The 13536-nt window shown below is 47.6% G+C and overlaps 1 protein-coding gene across 5 annotated transcripts in view; it reads left to right on the forward strand.

The window, feature by feature from the left end:
- Nucleotides 1-7684, forward strand: part of slc4a2a (solute carrier family 4 member 2a) — a 33310-nt gene extending 25626 nt beyond the window's left edge. For all 5 annotated transcript variants that reach the window (XM_038275422.1, XM_038275421.1, XM_038275423.1 and 2 more), the window contains 8 exons: nucleotides 2947-3141; nucleotides 3219-3428; nucleotides 5907-5996; nucleotides 6074-6240; nucleotides 6611-6864; nucleotides 6943-7112; nucleotides 7184-7357; nucleotides 7453-7684. In XM_038275422.1, the coding sequence (XP_038131350.1) occupies nucleotides 2947-3141; nucleotides 3219-3428; nucleotides 5907-5996; nucleotides 6074-6240; nucleotides 6611-6864; nucleotides 6943-7112; nucleotides 7184-7357; nucleotides 7453-7533 (1341 nt within the window). In that variant the 3' untranslated portion in view covers nucleotides 7534-7684. The remainder of the gene's footprint in view (nucleotides 1-2946; nucleotides 3142-3218; nucleotides 3429-5906; nucleotides 5997-6073; nucleotides 6241-6610; nucleotides 6865-6942; nucleotides 7113-7183; nucleotides 7358-7452) is intronic.
- The last annotated feature ends 5852 nt before the right edge of the window (nucleotides 7685-13536 follow it).

The raw sequence follows: 13536 nt of genomic DNA on the forward strand, positions 1-13536 counted from the left end.
ACACTAGTGATGCGATGTCTGAGGTATAATGAAAACCAAAATAGATCATGAAATGTTCCCACCTGGATGGACTCCAGTTAGCAGCAGATCACCTCAGATCACTCTATAGATCTAGATCAACCAGATCATTCAGTCAGGTTAAAGATTCAAAGTTTCTGTCAGACTAAATCCTGATGGTTGAAATAAATAAATGTAATGAAATTGGGAAATGGAATTATAATCCAACATTAAATCGTTTAATCTCATGACATTTCTGCAGTTTCTCCATGTTGCGTTTCTATCCTCTGAGGATGTGAAGAGGATGAGTTTAGATCTGTTCCAGATACTGAGGCTCCCTAAAGGCCTCCAGCTCAACCTGAACCCCTCTGGCTGTCAGACAGGAAAGATGTAGAGCAGAGAAATCAGGACAGTTACAAGGTTTAATGTCATCTTACAGTCCTATTCTATTCAGTTTATTTCTATTTCTATGGTGCCAATTTACAACACATGTCCACTGCCAGCAGAGATGGCAAAAGTACTCACTTTCCGTACTTGAGTAAAAGTACAGATACTTGTGTTAAAAAATACTCTGGTAAAAGTGGAAGTACTGATTAAACTTCTTTACTCAAGTAAAAGTAACAAAGTACAGGCTTGTAAATTTCTTAAAGCTACAGTGTGTAATAATTACAGGGATATACAGTCAGAAATGTAATATATTATACATAACTACCGTAAATTCTCTAATATAGGCCCGGGCCTTTATTTCACTCAAGTGCATCGCGGTTCAGGCCTTTATTGGATAGAGGCCAGTATTAGAGACAGGCCTCTATTGCTATTTGAGCAAAACAGACTACCAGTGGAATGAATAAAAATGAGATTTTGTGTCTATTTGAACCTATAAAACACTAGGTTCATTTATTGAAAAAGTACAGTTACCATGTCTCGCTTGGTTTGAAGTAAAAAAAAAATATATAAAAATCCTCCAATTCTGTTTAATTCTCCTCCTCAGTTTCCTCCTCCTCTTCATCTCTCCCTTTATTCTCCTCATCACTCGCGCTGCTCCTCCTGTTCTGCTGCGTGTCTGTTCTCTTCATCGCGCAGACGGGCAGCAGCAGGGCTTGTCGTTCAGCTGCGCAGGGCTGTGGTACTTGTATGTTACTTACTACCACAAGTATAATGTTGAGGTATGCCCAGAAAAAACGTTTATAGCCCCGGCCTGTATGAGAGACCGGCCATTATTTACCTCCTCTGACAGCGAGACCGGCCATTATTAGAGACCCGGCCGCTATTGGAATACAGGCCAATATTAGAGAATTTACGGTATTATACATAACTATGTTATTTATCATCATCTACGAGCTCAGCCTCTTAACCTTAATATCTGCGTTGCCTTAGAATTCGTTATTTATAATTACATAGGAGCGGGTCTCGCAGCCATGGAGGCAGACATCTTTGCGCTACGGCAGCGCAGAGCCAACAAACTAACGATTGCGAGATCTCCCATTACGATAACACGCTGCGTGATGATGCTGTTCCTCTCCAGTATACTTATTCAGCAACGTCCCTGACGTTTCACAGGTAATCATTCAGTGATTTTCTGTAAAATAATTTTCTGGATATATACCTCGGTTACTTCTCTCCGGCTCCTTTGGAGATCTTCAAGCCTTTCCTCCTCTGCTCTAGTCACCCCGCTGGCACCCCTCCCTCGCCTGGCCCTGGCTGCACACCCACCCCGGCCTCTCTGCCCTCTTCCTCGCCCTCTTCCTCTCCCTCTTCCTCGCCTTGTAACCCCCGTGCCACAAACAAGACTTGGACTCTGTAAACGGGAAATATATATTGTTCATGTTGCTGTGGTCTGCAGTCTGGACGTTAGATGTAGCTGAAAATTACACACTGTAGCTTTAAAGTATAAAAGTAAAAGTAGGAACCACTTTTTTCCTGCCGTTGCCTACATTTTAAATGGATGTCTGCCAATAGGACTAGATCTCCGTTGTGTTCATTTTCAATCATCTCGTCGTCCATGCTACTATGCTAACGCCACCGCCACCAAGCTGCAATGATTTGCCGTTTCCAAGATGAATCTGTCGATTCATCTTGGAAAACTTGGAAACCCCTTTGATGGAGGAGGAAGAGGCTGGATTGGTTCATCACCCAAGCTGAAGTCAGCCAGCTGGTCAGAGAACGGAGTCAGGGGCCTCTTCACTGGGGGCCATCCAGTCCAATCAGAGCAGGGCTGCCCTCTGGTAGCGGATATGTAGCTGAGGACCAGAGGGGGTCTGGTTCAGGGACCGGTGGATCTCCACCCTCCCACTCTAGATGATGTGGTTCCCTCCGGCAGACCTTCAGCTGGGAGGTTCACAGCTGAGAGTGAATCAGCTCCTCCAGCTCTGGTTCTGGTTCTGGACCAGAAAAAGGAAGAGAAGACTTCCATTCTCCAGTAGCCTGGGCTCCATCAGTTAGGAGAGACTGGAGGTGGGGATCTTTAGACGGTCTATAGACGCATCTATAGATGCGTCTATAGACGGCTCTATAGACGCATCTATAGACGGCTCTATAGACGCATCTATAGACGGTCCATAGACTGATCTATAGATGGACCCATAGATGGACCCATAGACGGTCTATCGACGGACCCATAGATGGCTCTATAGACGGGCACGAACACGATCAGATCAATCAGATAATCTCACGTCTCTTTATAGATCCACATCAATCAGATAACCTCAGTTCACTTTATAGATCCAGATTAATCAGCTTATCTCAGGTCTCTTTATAGATTCAGATCCAAGATTCTCTCCTACTGGATGAGCAGGTATAGATGGTAGATATTGACTCTTCAGCAATCCCTCCCTCTGAGCATGCATGCAGCGACAGTAGAGAGGAAAAACAGGAAGAAACATCCATCAGAGCCTGTTTTGGTCTGCAGAGTAGGTTTTAATGACCAGTCTCTGTGTTCCTATGTTTCAGTTTTGCAAAGACAATGAGATAGAGTACCTGACCGGCCGCGTCTGGATCGGCTTCTGGCTGGTGCTAATCGTCATCATCACTGTGGCCCTGGAGGGAAGCATCCTGGTTCGATTTGTTTCTCGCTTCACTCAGGAGATCTTCTCCTTCCTCATCTCCCTCATCTTCATCTATGAGACCTTTGCCAAACTGGTGAAGGTGAGTTCAGGGACCTGCAGGTCAAGAATGGCTAAAGCTCTGATCCCCTCCATCACTTCTTCTCTCTTCTCTTTTAGATTTTTAAGGAGCACCCACTCCAGACCTGTTTCCATGGAAACGGCACCTCATCTCCTCTTCTATGCAACCACTCCATGACTGTGGGGGGTCCCAGTAAAACCAGTGGGGAGCCCAACACCGCGCTGCTGTCACTGGTCCTCATGGCGGGAACATATTTCATTGCCTTCTACCTGAGGAAGTTCAAGAACAGCTCCTTCTTCCCAGGAAGGGTCAGTACCTACCTGGACAGAACCAGGTCCAAACGGACGCCTGTAGAGCCCAACACCTGATTTAGTCTCAAGCAGCCCCACAGTAGCTCCTAAATGTTCAAACAAGTTCTGATAACGTGATTAGTGGTGAGATGAGGGGCCTAAAGTCCTCAACCAGAACCAGAAACTGATGGCTCAGTTCAGACACCTGGGTCAGACATGGTGTCCCCCAGGAGCAGCAGGTCCAGCTTCCTGTTCAGAGACCCTCTGAGTTCTGAAGAATTTCCTTCCTTTAAGGCTGGTTAGGGTCCAGGAACAGTATGCACCAGTATGGACCAGTTGGGACTAGTTAGGAACAGTATGGACCAGTTGGGACTAGTTAGGAATAGTATTCACCAGTTGGGACTAGTTTGGATCAGTATGGACTAGTTGGGACTAGTTAGGAATAGTATGGACCAGTTGGGACTAGTTAGGAATAGTATTCACCAGTTGGGACTAGTTTGGACCAGTATGGACTAGTTGGGACTAGTTAGGAATAGTATGGACCAGTTGGGACTAGTTAGGAATAGTATGGACCAGTTGGGACTAGTTAGGAATAGTATTCACCAGTTGGGACTAGTTTGGATCAGTATGGACTAGTTGGGACTAGTTAGGAATAGTATTCACCAGTTGGGACTAGTTTGGATCAGTATGGACTAGTTGGGACTAGTTAGGAATAGTATGGACCAGTTGGGACTAGTTAGGAATAGTATTCACCAGTTGGGACTAGTTTGGATCAGTATTCACCAGTTGGGACTAGTTGGGATCAGACTCAGCTGTTGACATCATTCAGGTCCATCAGTGAACATGACTGTTCTCTTGACCCGGTCTAAAGACCTTGAACCATGTGGGCCAGTCAGAGGAACCATGTGGGCCAGTCGGGGGAACCATGTGGGCCAGTCAGAGGAACCATGTGGGCCAGTCAGAGGAACCATGTGGGCCAGTCAGAGGAACCATGTGGGCCAGTCAGAGGAACCATGTGGGCCAGTCAGGGGAACCATGTGGGCCAGTCAGAGGAACCATGTGGGCCAGTCAGGGGAACCATGTGGGCCAGTCAGAGGAACCATGTGGGCCAGTCAGAGGAACCATGTGGGCCAGTCAGGGGAACCATGTGGGCCAGTCAGGGGAACCATGTGGGCCAGTCAGAGGAACCATGTGGGCCAGTCAGGGGAACCATGTGGGCCAGTCAGGGGAACCATGTGGGCCAGTCAGAGGAACCATGTGGGCCAGTCAGAGGAACCATGTGGGCCAGTCAGAGGAACCATGTGGGCCAGTCAGAGGAACCATGTGGGCCAGTCAGGGGAACCATGTGGGCCAGTCGGGGGAACCATGTGGGCCAGTCAGAGGAACCATGTGGGCCAGTCAGAGGAACCATGTGGGCCAGTCAGAGGAACCATGTGGGCCAGTCAGGGGAACCATGTGGGCCAGTCAGAGGAACCATGTGGGCCAGTCAGGGGAACCATGTGGGCCAGTCAGGGGAACCATGTGGGCCAGTCAGAGGAACCATGTGGGCCAGTCAGAGGAACCATGTGGGCCAGTCAGAGGAACCATGTGGGCCAGTCAGAGGAACCATGTGGGCCAGTCAGGGGAACCATGTGGGCCAGTCGGGGGAACCATGTGGGCCAGTCAGGGGAACCATGTGGGCCAGTCAGAGGAACCATGTGGGCCAGTCAGGGGAACCATGTGGGCCAGTCAGAGGAACCATGTGGGCCAGTCAGAGGAACCATGTGGGCCAGTCAGAGGAACCATGTGGGCCAGTCAGGGGAACCATGTGGGCCAGTCAGGGGAACCATGTGGGCCAGTCAGGGGAACCATGTGGGCCAGTCAGGGGAACCATGTGGGCCAGTCAGAGGAACCATGTGGGCCAGTCAGAGGAACCATGTGGGCCAGTCAGAGGAACCATGTGGGCCAGTCAGAGGAACCATGTGGGCCAGTCAGGGGAACCATGTGGGCCAGTCAGAGGAACCATGTGGGCCAGTCAGGGGAACCATGTGGGCCAGTCGGGGGAACCATGTGGGCCAGTCAGGGGAACCATGTGGGCCAGTCGGGGGAACCATGTGGGCCAGTCGGGGGAACCATGTGGGCCAGTCGGGGGAACCATGTTGGCCAGTCAGGGGAACCATGTGGGCCAGTTAGGGGAACCATGTGGGCCAGTCAGGGGAACCATGTGGGCCAGTCAGGGGAACCATGTGGGCCAGTCAGGGGAACCATGTGGGCCAGTCAGAGGAACCATGTGGGCCAGTCAGGGGAACCATGTGGGCCAGTCAGGGGAACCATGTGGGCCAGTCAGGGGAACCATGTGGGCCAGTCAGGGGAACCATGTGGGCCAGTCAGAGGAACCATGTGGGCCAGTCGGGGGAACCATGTGGGCCAGTCAGGGGAACCATGTGGGCCAGTCAGGGGAACCAGGCGGTTCTTCACCACTGGTTCTGCTGAGCATTAATGTCTGTTCTGTTTCAGATCCGGAGAATCATCGGAGACTTTGGCGTTCCCATTGCCATCCTCATCATGGTTCTTGTGGACTACAGCGTGGAGGACACCTACACCCAGGTGAGTGGAGCTGGTCGTCATCCCTGGTTCTGAGGCCGGTTCTCCTGCTGATCCGCCTTGTACCTGCTGGTCCCCAGAAACTCAACGTTCCCAGTGGGTTCTCGGTGTCCAGTCCAGAGAAGCGGGGCTGGATCATCTCTCCACTCGGTTCTGACGGACAGTTCCCAGTTTGGATGATGGGAGCCAGCATCCTGCCGGCGGTTCTGGTCTTCATCCTCCTCTTCATGGAGTCCCAGATCACAGCGTACTGAACTTCCCTTCCCTCAGATAAACACGCTGCCAGTACCTGGACCAAAACCAACAGCCCCAGTAAAGGTTCTGACCCAAAGCTACTGTCCATTTAAAACCTGCCTTTAAACCAGTTTTAGAACTGATCAATCTGGACCGGGACGGTTCTTTGCAGTACTGTGGTTCTGTGAGATTTGGATCTAAATCCAGGTCTTGATTTTACTCTGAAATTTTACTCTTGGTCTTTTTAAGGAAAAGCAGCTTCTGTTCTAAGTCTTTTTGAGTTGACTTGGGTCTTAACTGGGTTCTGGACTCTTGGTTTTGGTCTGGGGGTGAGTGGAGGTCTTTTACGGATGTTCTTCTGTTTGGGGTCTTTTTGCCTTCAGGCTGATCGTCAGTAAAAAGGAGCGGATGCTGGTGAAGGGAACCGGCTTCCATCTGGACCTGCTGATCATTGTGGTGGTGGGCGGAGTCTCTGCCCTCTTTGGTCTGCCGTGGTTGTCTGCCGCCACGGTTCGCTCTGTTACCCACACAAACGCCCTGACTGTCATGAGCAAATCCGTTGACCCTGGAGACAAGCCTCGGGTGCAGGAGGTCAAGGAGCAGAGGGTGACTGGGTTTTTGGTGGCGGTTTTAGTGGGTAAGGCGGTGTCCGGGTGCTGGCTGTCGGGTCGCCTACGGCGTGCTGTAAATTCCTAACAGGTCTCTGCTCCGTCAGGTCTGTCCATCGTTATCGGGGACGTTCTACGCCAGATCCCGCTGGCGGTTCTGTTCGGTATCTTCCTCTACATGGGGGTGATGTCCCTGAATGGGATCCAGCTGACGGAGCGACTCATCCTGCTGCTGATGCCACCAAAGTACCACCCGGACCACAGCTATGTGCGGAAGGTATGACCCGGTCTCAGCGAGTCTGGGTCTCTGCTCATTCTGGAACTGAGCCGTTTCTCTCCCTCTACCAGGTGAAGACTCTGAGGATGCACCTGTTCACCCTGGTCCAGCTGATCTGCCTGTCTCTGCTGTGGGTTGTCATGGCGACGGCAGCGGCGCTGGCTTTCCCCTTCATGCTGCTGCTGACCATCCCCCTCAGGATGCTGCTGCTCCCCCGCCTCTTCAGCCCCAGAGAGCTACTGAGTGTGAGTACCCCCCCCCCCCCCTTCCCCACCCCCTCCCCCCCCACGGCCCTCTATGGACCGGTACCGCCCTCTGACCTCTGACCTCTGACCCACAGCTGGATGCTGAGGATGCAGAGCCCCATCTGGAGGAGAAGGAGGGTCAGGACGAGTACTCTCACCTGCAGATGCCTGTATGAGCAGCTGCTGAGTGAACTGGATCAGAACCAGACCATCTGGACCTCATAAAGGCTGCTTCTTTCATCTGGTTAATGCTCCTGTAATATTTCTCTGTAAAGATCCAAAATGACCAGAACCTTCAGCTCTGAGTAAAACTGACTCCATCATAAACGTCTCTGTCTTTTATTTGGACTCATGTTGCTCCAGAATCTGCATTTTAATAATAATCCAGGTTCTTCTCCAGATGAACCGGGTCGAGTGGTTTCTCACCTCCTCTTACTGCAGAGAGACTCACATTTGGACATTAAACCCGACTCCCACTGGGTTCTAGCTCAAACCATTCAGGGTTGTGACCTCTGACCCTGCACAGAGTTCCTTTGGTTGGACAGGGTTTCTGTCTCCTGTTGAAGGTGACTGGTCACCGATGGCTCCCGCCCTCACAGAGTGATGCCTCTGGATCACATAAAGGCTAAAGGCCTGGTTATCGTCCCGCAGCAGAATGTCACAGTTAGCATGTCGAAGGTATGATGCAGATATTTTTGATTTATGCCCAATATTGAAGCGTGGTCTGCGCTCTGTTATTCCACGCCACAACGCCAGAGGGCCAATCAGGAACTAGCTAGGATTGTGGGTGTCCGTGTGTCGGTTTGATGAGCTTGTTCAGCGTCTACAACCCCTCATCCAACGTAGAAGACACACAGTTCCCCCCTGAGTGTTTCCCAAAGACCGGCCGTGGTGCTGCGTGTTTGGTCTTCGGGTGCAAACCAGCAGACCGTCGATCAGAGCTACAAACTAGCGTCCTGCACGGTGTCTGGGATAGAGTCCGAGGTGAGCCAGGCGCTGTGGACGGCACTACAGCCAGAGTTTCTGCCATTAGGGACCAAACAGGAAACAGTGTATAGCGGAATGAGAACTGACCAATCAGAAGCCTCCTGTCTGCGATCACCTACAGTTTTGGAGAGGTGCAACAGAGTGTCTGTGGAAGGATAGTGGGCTTACCTTCGTTACCTGAGATGCTTAAAGCAGCCTTATTAATGAGTGTAAAACCTCATTAATAATGTTCATTATTAATGAAGTTTTATTAAAGATAACCTTTATTTTAACCTATAATTTAGTTTGTTGCAATGATTTTACAGTTTGAAGAAATAGAAAATGACACCACATGCCAACCGTCACCAGGATGAGCATGACAAGGACGGGCTGTATATACTGCATGCATCATCTAGGTAGTAAACAATGGATTACTGCTTGAGAGTTCTTTACTGTCACAGGTAGGAGCTTCAGTGTTCGGGCCGGGATGATTTAAACACACTGAAATTAGGACCGGTATCACAGATTACCAGCCTGGACTGATGGAGGCCCTCCCCCGAAATCCCACATCCTCCGTCACCGCCCCGCCCACGTACGTCATGCGGAGTGCTTGTCTGTCATGTTAATCAATGACAACTGTTCCACATCCACCGCTACTCCTCCGCACGTCTCCCTCAGGTCCCCAACCAGGAAGCAGATTTCTCATTAAAATATCTATTTTATAACGAGGGACTTAAAATTTAATCAAACCAAGACAGAAGATACTTCTTATTGCAGGAATGGATGAAGAGATGCTGAGTTTGGGAGTAGAGAACAAACAAAGTTCATTAAAAAAAGCACAAAAATCTACAACAGAATATTTGGGCAGAAACTGAACATCTGCTGGATGATGGTAGGATTTTTTTAATATGTCATAGTAAATTAAACGTTCACAGGGTTTATTCAGGAATGAGTGACTCTAATTTAATGCTATTAGAAATGATTTTAACGCCATCAACAAGAACCATGAACACAAGTTATTACATGAAATATGAAGGAGCTGTAAGCGCAGTTCCATGACTCCTGTATGTATGTAAACACACACACACACACACACACACACACACACACACACACATATACATATATTTATATTCTCTAGCCTTTTCTTCGCCTCAAGCTTCCTTTCCGAACATACGGCTTTATGATCAACTGCAATTAGTTCCACGCAAATTAATCGCGATATAATATATCTGATGAAATAGTTTTTTGTAAAACATTTTTAATAAAGAATTATAAACGCCACGATAAACATATTTCATAAATTTTAGTGCCAATTAAGGCCTTAAGTAAAAAAAATTATTTAATGACTTTTAATGATTTTTAATGATCCGCGGAAACCCTGGTTCATTTCTGCATGTTCTGCTGCTTTGAATTTAATAAAATCACCAACTCTCTTGTTGTGATTTTATGTTCTTTTCTATTCCCAGCCCGCTGGGAATTTATGTTTCTGATACTTTATGATGTTTATTGCCCTCCCCTGTAGGGGTGGTAAAATATCTTATTTAATCAGATATTATTTCAGCTGTTATATACTGTTTATGACACACAGTCCTACTAACTGTGTGTTAGAACAATAAATGAAAGAGTGATTCGAGCACTAATCATGGTCAAACAGTTATTTCTGCACATTAATGGAATAAATTCACCACAACTTCTGTTCAAAATATAAGATTTTATTAACAAAAATCATTCAGCTCCAAGTCAAACGTATTTCAGTTTAACACTCTCAACTAAGACTAGTAAAACTCAACTAAACTAAACTAACTACTATGTACAAAGATGAAGGGAAAAACGGTTGAAAACCAGATTACAGTTTAAGATGGATTCTGTGTTTGGAACCAAAGCTTATCTGGAAGACTTGCCTGTGGAGGCCTTTGCTGAAACGGGGGTTGTTGCAGAGATTCCACAGCTGATTCCACATCATCCTGTCAAGATGAAATTTGGACACTGGTTCCCAATGTCCAAAAACTATGATCATGGCATATGGCACAACACTCTCCTTAAACTCCGAGGAGGTGGGAGAGTAGCAGGACAGGAGGAACAGCGGAGGCTGTAGGCTCTGCGCCGGTGGTCTGGAGAGCAGCGGTGATGGAGGATGAGGGATTCTGGGGTTAGTCCTTGGCTGATCCGGGTTCAAATCCAGCCTGTGGTCCTTTGCTGCATGTCTCCCTCTCTCATCCCCCTTTCCTGTCAGCCTACTGTCAGAAAAACGAGCCACTAGTGCCGTAAAACAACAAAAACTGTCAGTTTGAAAATTAATTAAACTTATAAATAAAAACCTTTGTTTGGATTCCAGATAATTATTGAATACTAAACAACCCCAACGTTAAACCTGATGAAGTGTACTGTGTTTTTGGTCCACTAGGGGGCGTGTTAGAGCAGCTGGGTGGGCACTGAATGTCCTGGGACCAGCTGGGTTCATGCTGGAACTTTTTCCCACCTTATAATAATCTGACATCCCAGCAAAAACCGACCGAAATTCATTTAGAAATATCAAATTAGAAATGAAAATGTGTTAGCAGAAAAACATTTAGATTTCAGGGCTGCATGTTTTCTCTCAACAATCGTTGAAACGGTGGCTGCTTGTGAGACGTGACTAAAAACTACAAGCTTTTGGTTTTTATGCTCAGCTCTGCAAAAACTAATTAGTTTGAATTCAGTTTTAATTGGGAAACATTAAAGCATAAAGCTGCCAACACCTTTACCTTAACAAGGAAAGAAAAAAGAGGAAAATAAAGTTATGTAAAATGTTTCCCGCTCATCTCTGATGATGGCGGATTCCTTAGAGACGGCCGAACATTTTAGATCGGAAGTTAAGCTGTAAAATAAAACATTTCAGTTAGACAATTAAAATCAAGGAAGTGGATAATCTCTATTAGAATTTAATCAAAGCCTGATTCATTTCCCTTCCTTCCAGATAAAACCAAACTCATTAGGAAGGTAAATGTTCAAAGTTTAGCTGAATTTTTGCTGACAGAGGGATGCTTCCCCCTGCTGTATGCAGGGTGTCATTACTTTATCCTCTCCTCTGCTGTCCAATCTCTTTATTGAACAACAATCAGAAACTCTTTGATAACAGAATTAGAGTAGTTATGTTTTTTTTTTTTTATTGTTTTTTGAAGAGCTGCCAGATTTCTAAAACTCTCAGATTCTTTCTTAGAAACCAGACAAGTTTACTCTCATTCCTGGAAGTTTATCCCATCGTTTGATCCCATGAAGAAGGAATCTACGTTAACTTCTCTTATAAAAGTTGCTTCTGGTCATTTCTTCTCTGGATGTTCAGATTGTGCGCTGAAGCTAACGGCTCTGTGCTGAAGCTAACGGCTCTGCGCTGAAGCTAACGGTTCTGCGCTGAAGCTAACGGCTCTGTGCTGAAGCTAACGGCTCTGTGCTGAAGCTAACGGCTCTGTGCTGTAGCTAACGGCTCTGTGCTGAAGCTAACAGCTCTGCGCTGAAGCTAACGGCTCTGTGCTGAAGCTAACGGCTCTGTGCTGAAGCTAACGGCTCTGCGCTGAAGCTAACGGCTCTGTCCTGAAGCTAAAGGCTCTGCGCTGAAGCTAACGGCTCTGTGCTGAAGCTAACGGCTCTGTCCTGAAGCTAACGGCTCTGTGCTGAAGCTAACGGCTCTGTGCTGAAGCTAACGGCTCTGCGCTGAAGCTAACGGCTCTGTCCTGAAGCTAAAGGCTCTGTGCTGAAGCTAACGGCTCTGTGCTGAAGCTAACGGCTCTGCGCTGAAGCTAACGGCTCTGTCCTGAAGCTAAAGGCTCTGTGCTGAAGCTAACGGCTCTGTGCTGAAGCTAACGGCTCTGCGCTGAAGCTAACGTCTCTGTGCTGAAGCTAACAGCTCTGTGCTGAAGCTAACGGCTCTGCGCTGAAGCTAACGGCTCTGTGCTGAAGCTAACGGCTCTGTTCTGAAGCTAACGGCTCTGTGCTGAAGCTAACGGCTCTGCGCTGAAGCTAACGGCTCTGTGCGCTGAAGCTAACGGCTCTGTGCTGAAGCTAACGGCTCTCTGCTGAAGCTAACGGCTCTCTGCTGAAGCTAACGGCTCTGCACTGAAGCTAACGGCTCTGCGCTGAAGCTAACGGCTCTGTGCACTGAAGCTAACGGCTCTGTGCTGAAGCTAACGGCTCTGCGCTGAAGCTAACAGCTCTGTGCTGAAGCTAACGGCTCTGCGCTGAAGCTAACGGTTCTGCGCTGAAGCTAACGGCTCTGTGCTGAAGCTAACGGCTCTGTGCTGAAGCTAACGGCTCTGTGCTGCGTCTGAGGCCAGGCGCCTCTACAGTCACATCAGGAATAGTTAAACACCAGGTAAAACACAATCCCTCACACCAATCATGCTTGTAGCGACAGTGGAGAGGAAAAACTCCCTTTGAACAGGAAGAAACCTCCAGCAGAACCAGGCTCAGTGTGAGCGGCCATCTGCTGAGGCCCACTGGGGTTCAAGGAGACAGAAGCAGATGCAGAACATCAATGAAATACGTTCTTTGGCGCTCAGTAATATAGTAATATGTAGATCTATACATCCAGAATGTTTATTCTAGATGTGAAGGATGTCATTTCGTTTGAAATGGTCATTTGGACAAAGATATCAGGGATACATGTTTTGTTAAACTAATGAATATCAAACTGCTTGCCATAGAGTGCTGTGACCGCGATACGTTGCAGAATTATTTCTATAATGGTCGTAGATCAATGCATCTATTTAGGTGACATCATCTGGCAGCAGGTGAGGAATGAAAATGTTCTAATAAATAGAACCTGTTCATCATCTCATGGGTTCTTTAACACAGTAAACACTGAGTGGCTGTTTGCAGCCGCTCTGGATGTTATCATCCTGATAAATGGTCGTTCTTAGACAGGTTTTAGTGGTTAGTATACCTTCCATATAATTATATAAAAATAAAATGATCCTCATCTCACTCATATTAAATATCATCAGTAATCTCCTCTCCTGTCGCTGAGCTGTAAAATCCTCTCCCTATACGCCGATCATTCTTTAATAAGATCCTCGTCAAACAGACATGCAGTGTTTGTTTTTAAACCTCATGTGTCTAACGGACCTAGAGAATGATTTACACATTTTTAAACACCAAACTCTGCCTAAAATCAGACTAAATCAGGAACTAAAGCAGCGTGATCGGCTGTAAGCAGAGCGGAGACAGAGGACACT

This window comes from Cyprinodon tularosa, unplaced genomic scaffold (assembly GCF_016077235.1).
Source record: "Cyprinodon tularosa strain WSP-4 unplaced genomic scaffold, ASM1607723v1 ctg958, whole genome shotgun sequence".
NCBI lineage: Eukaryota > Metazoa > Chordata > Actinopteri > Cyprinodontiformes > Cyprinodontidae > Cyprinodon > Cyprinodon tularosa.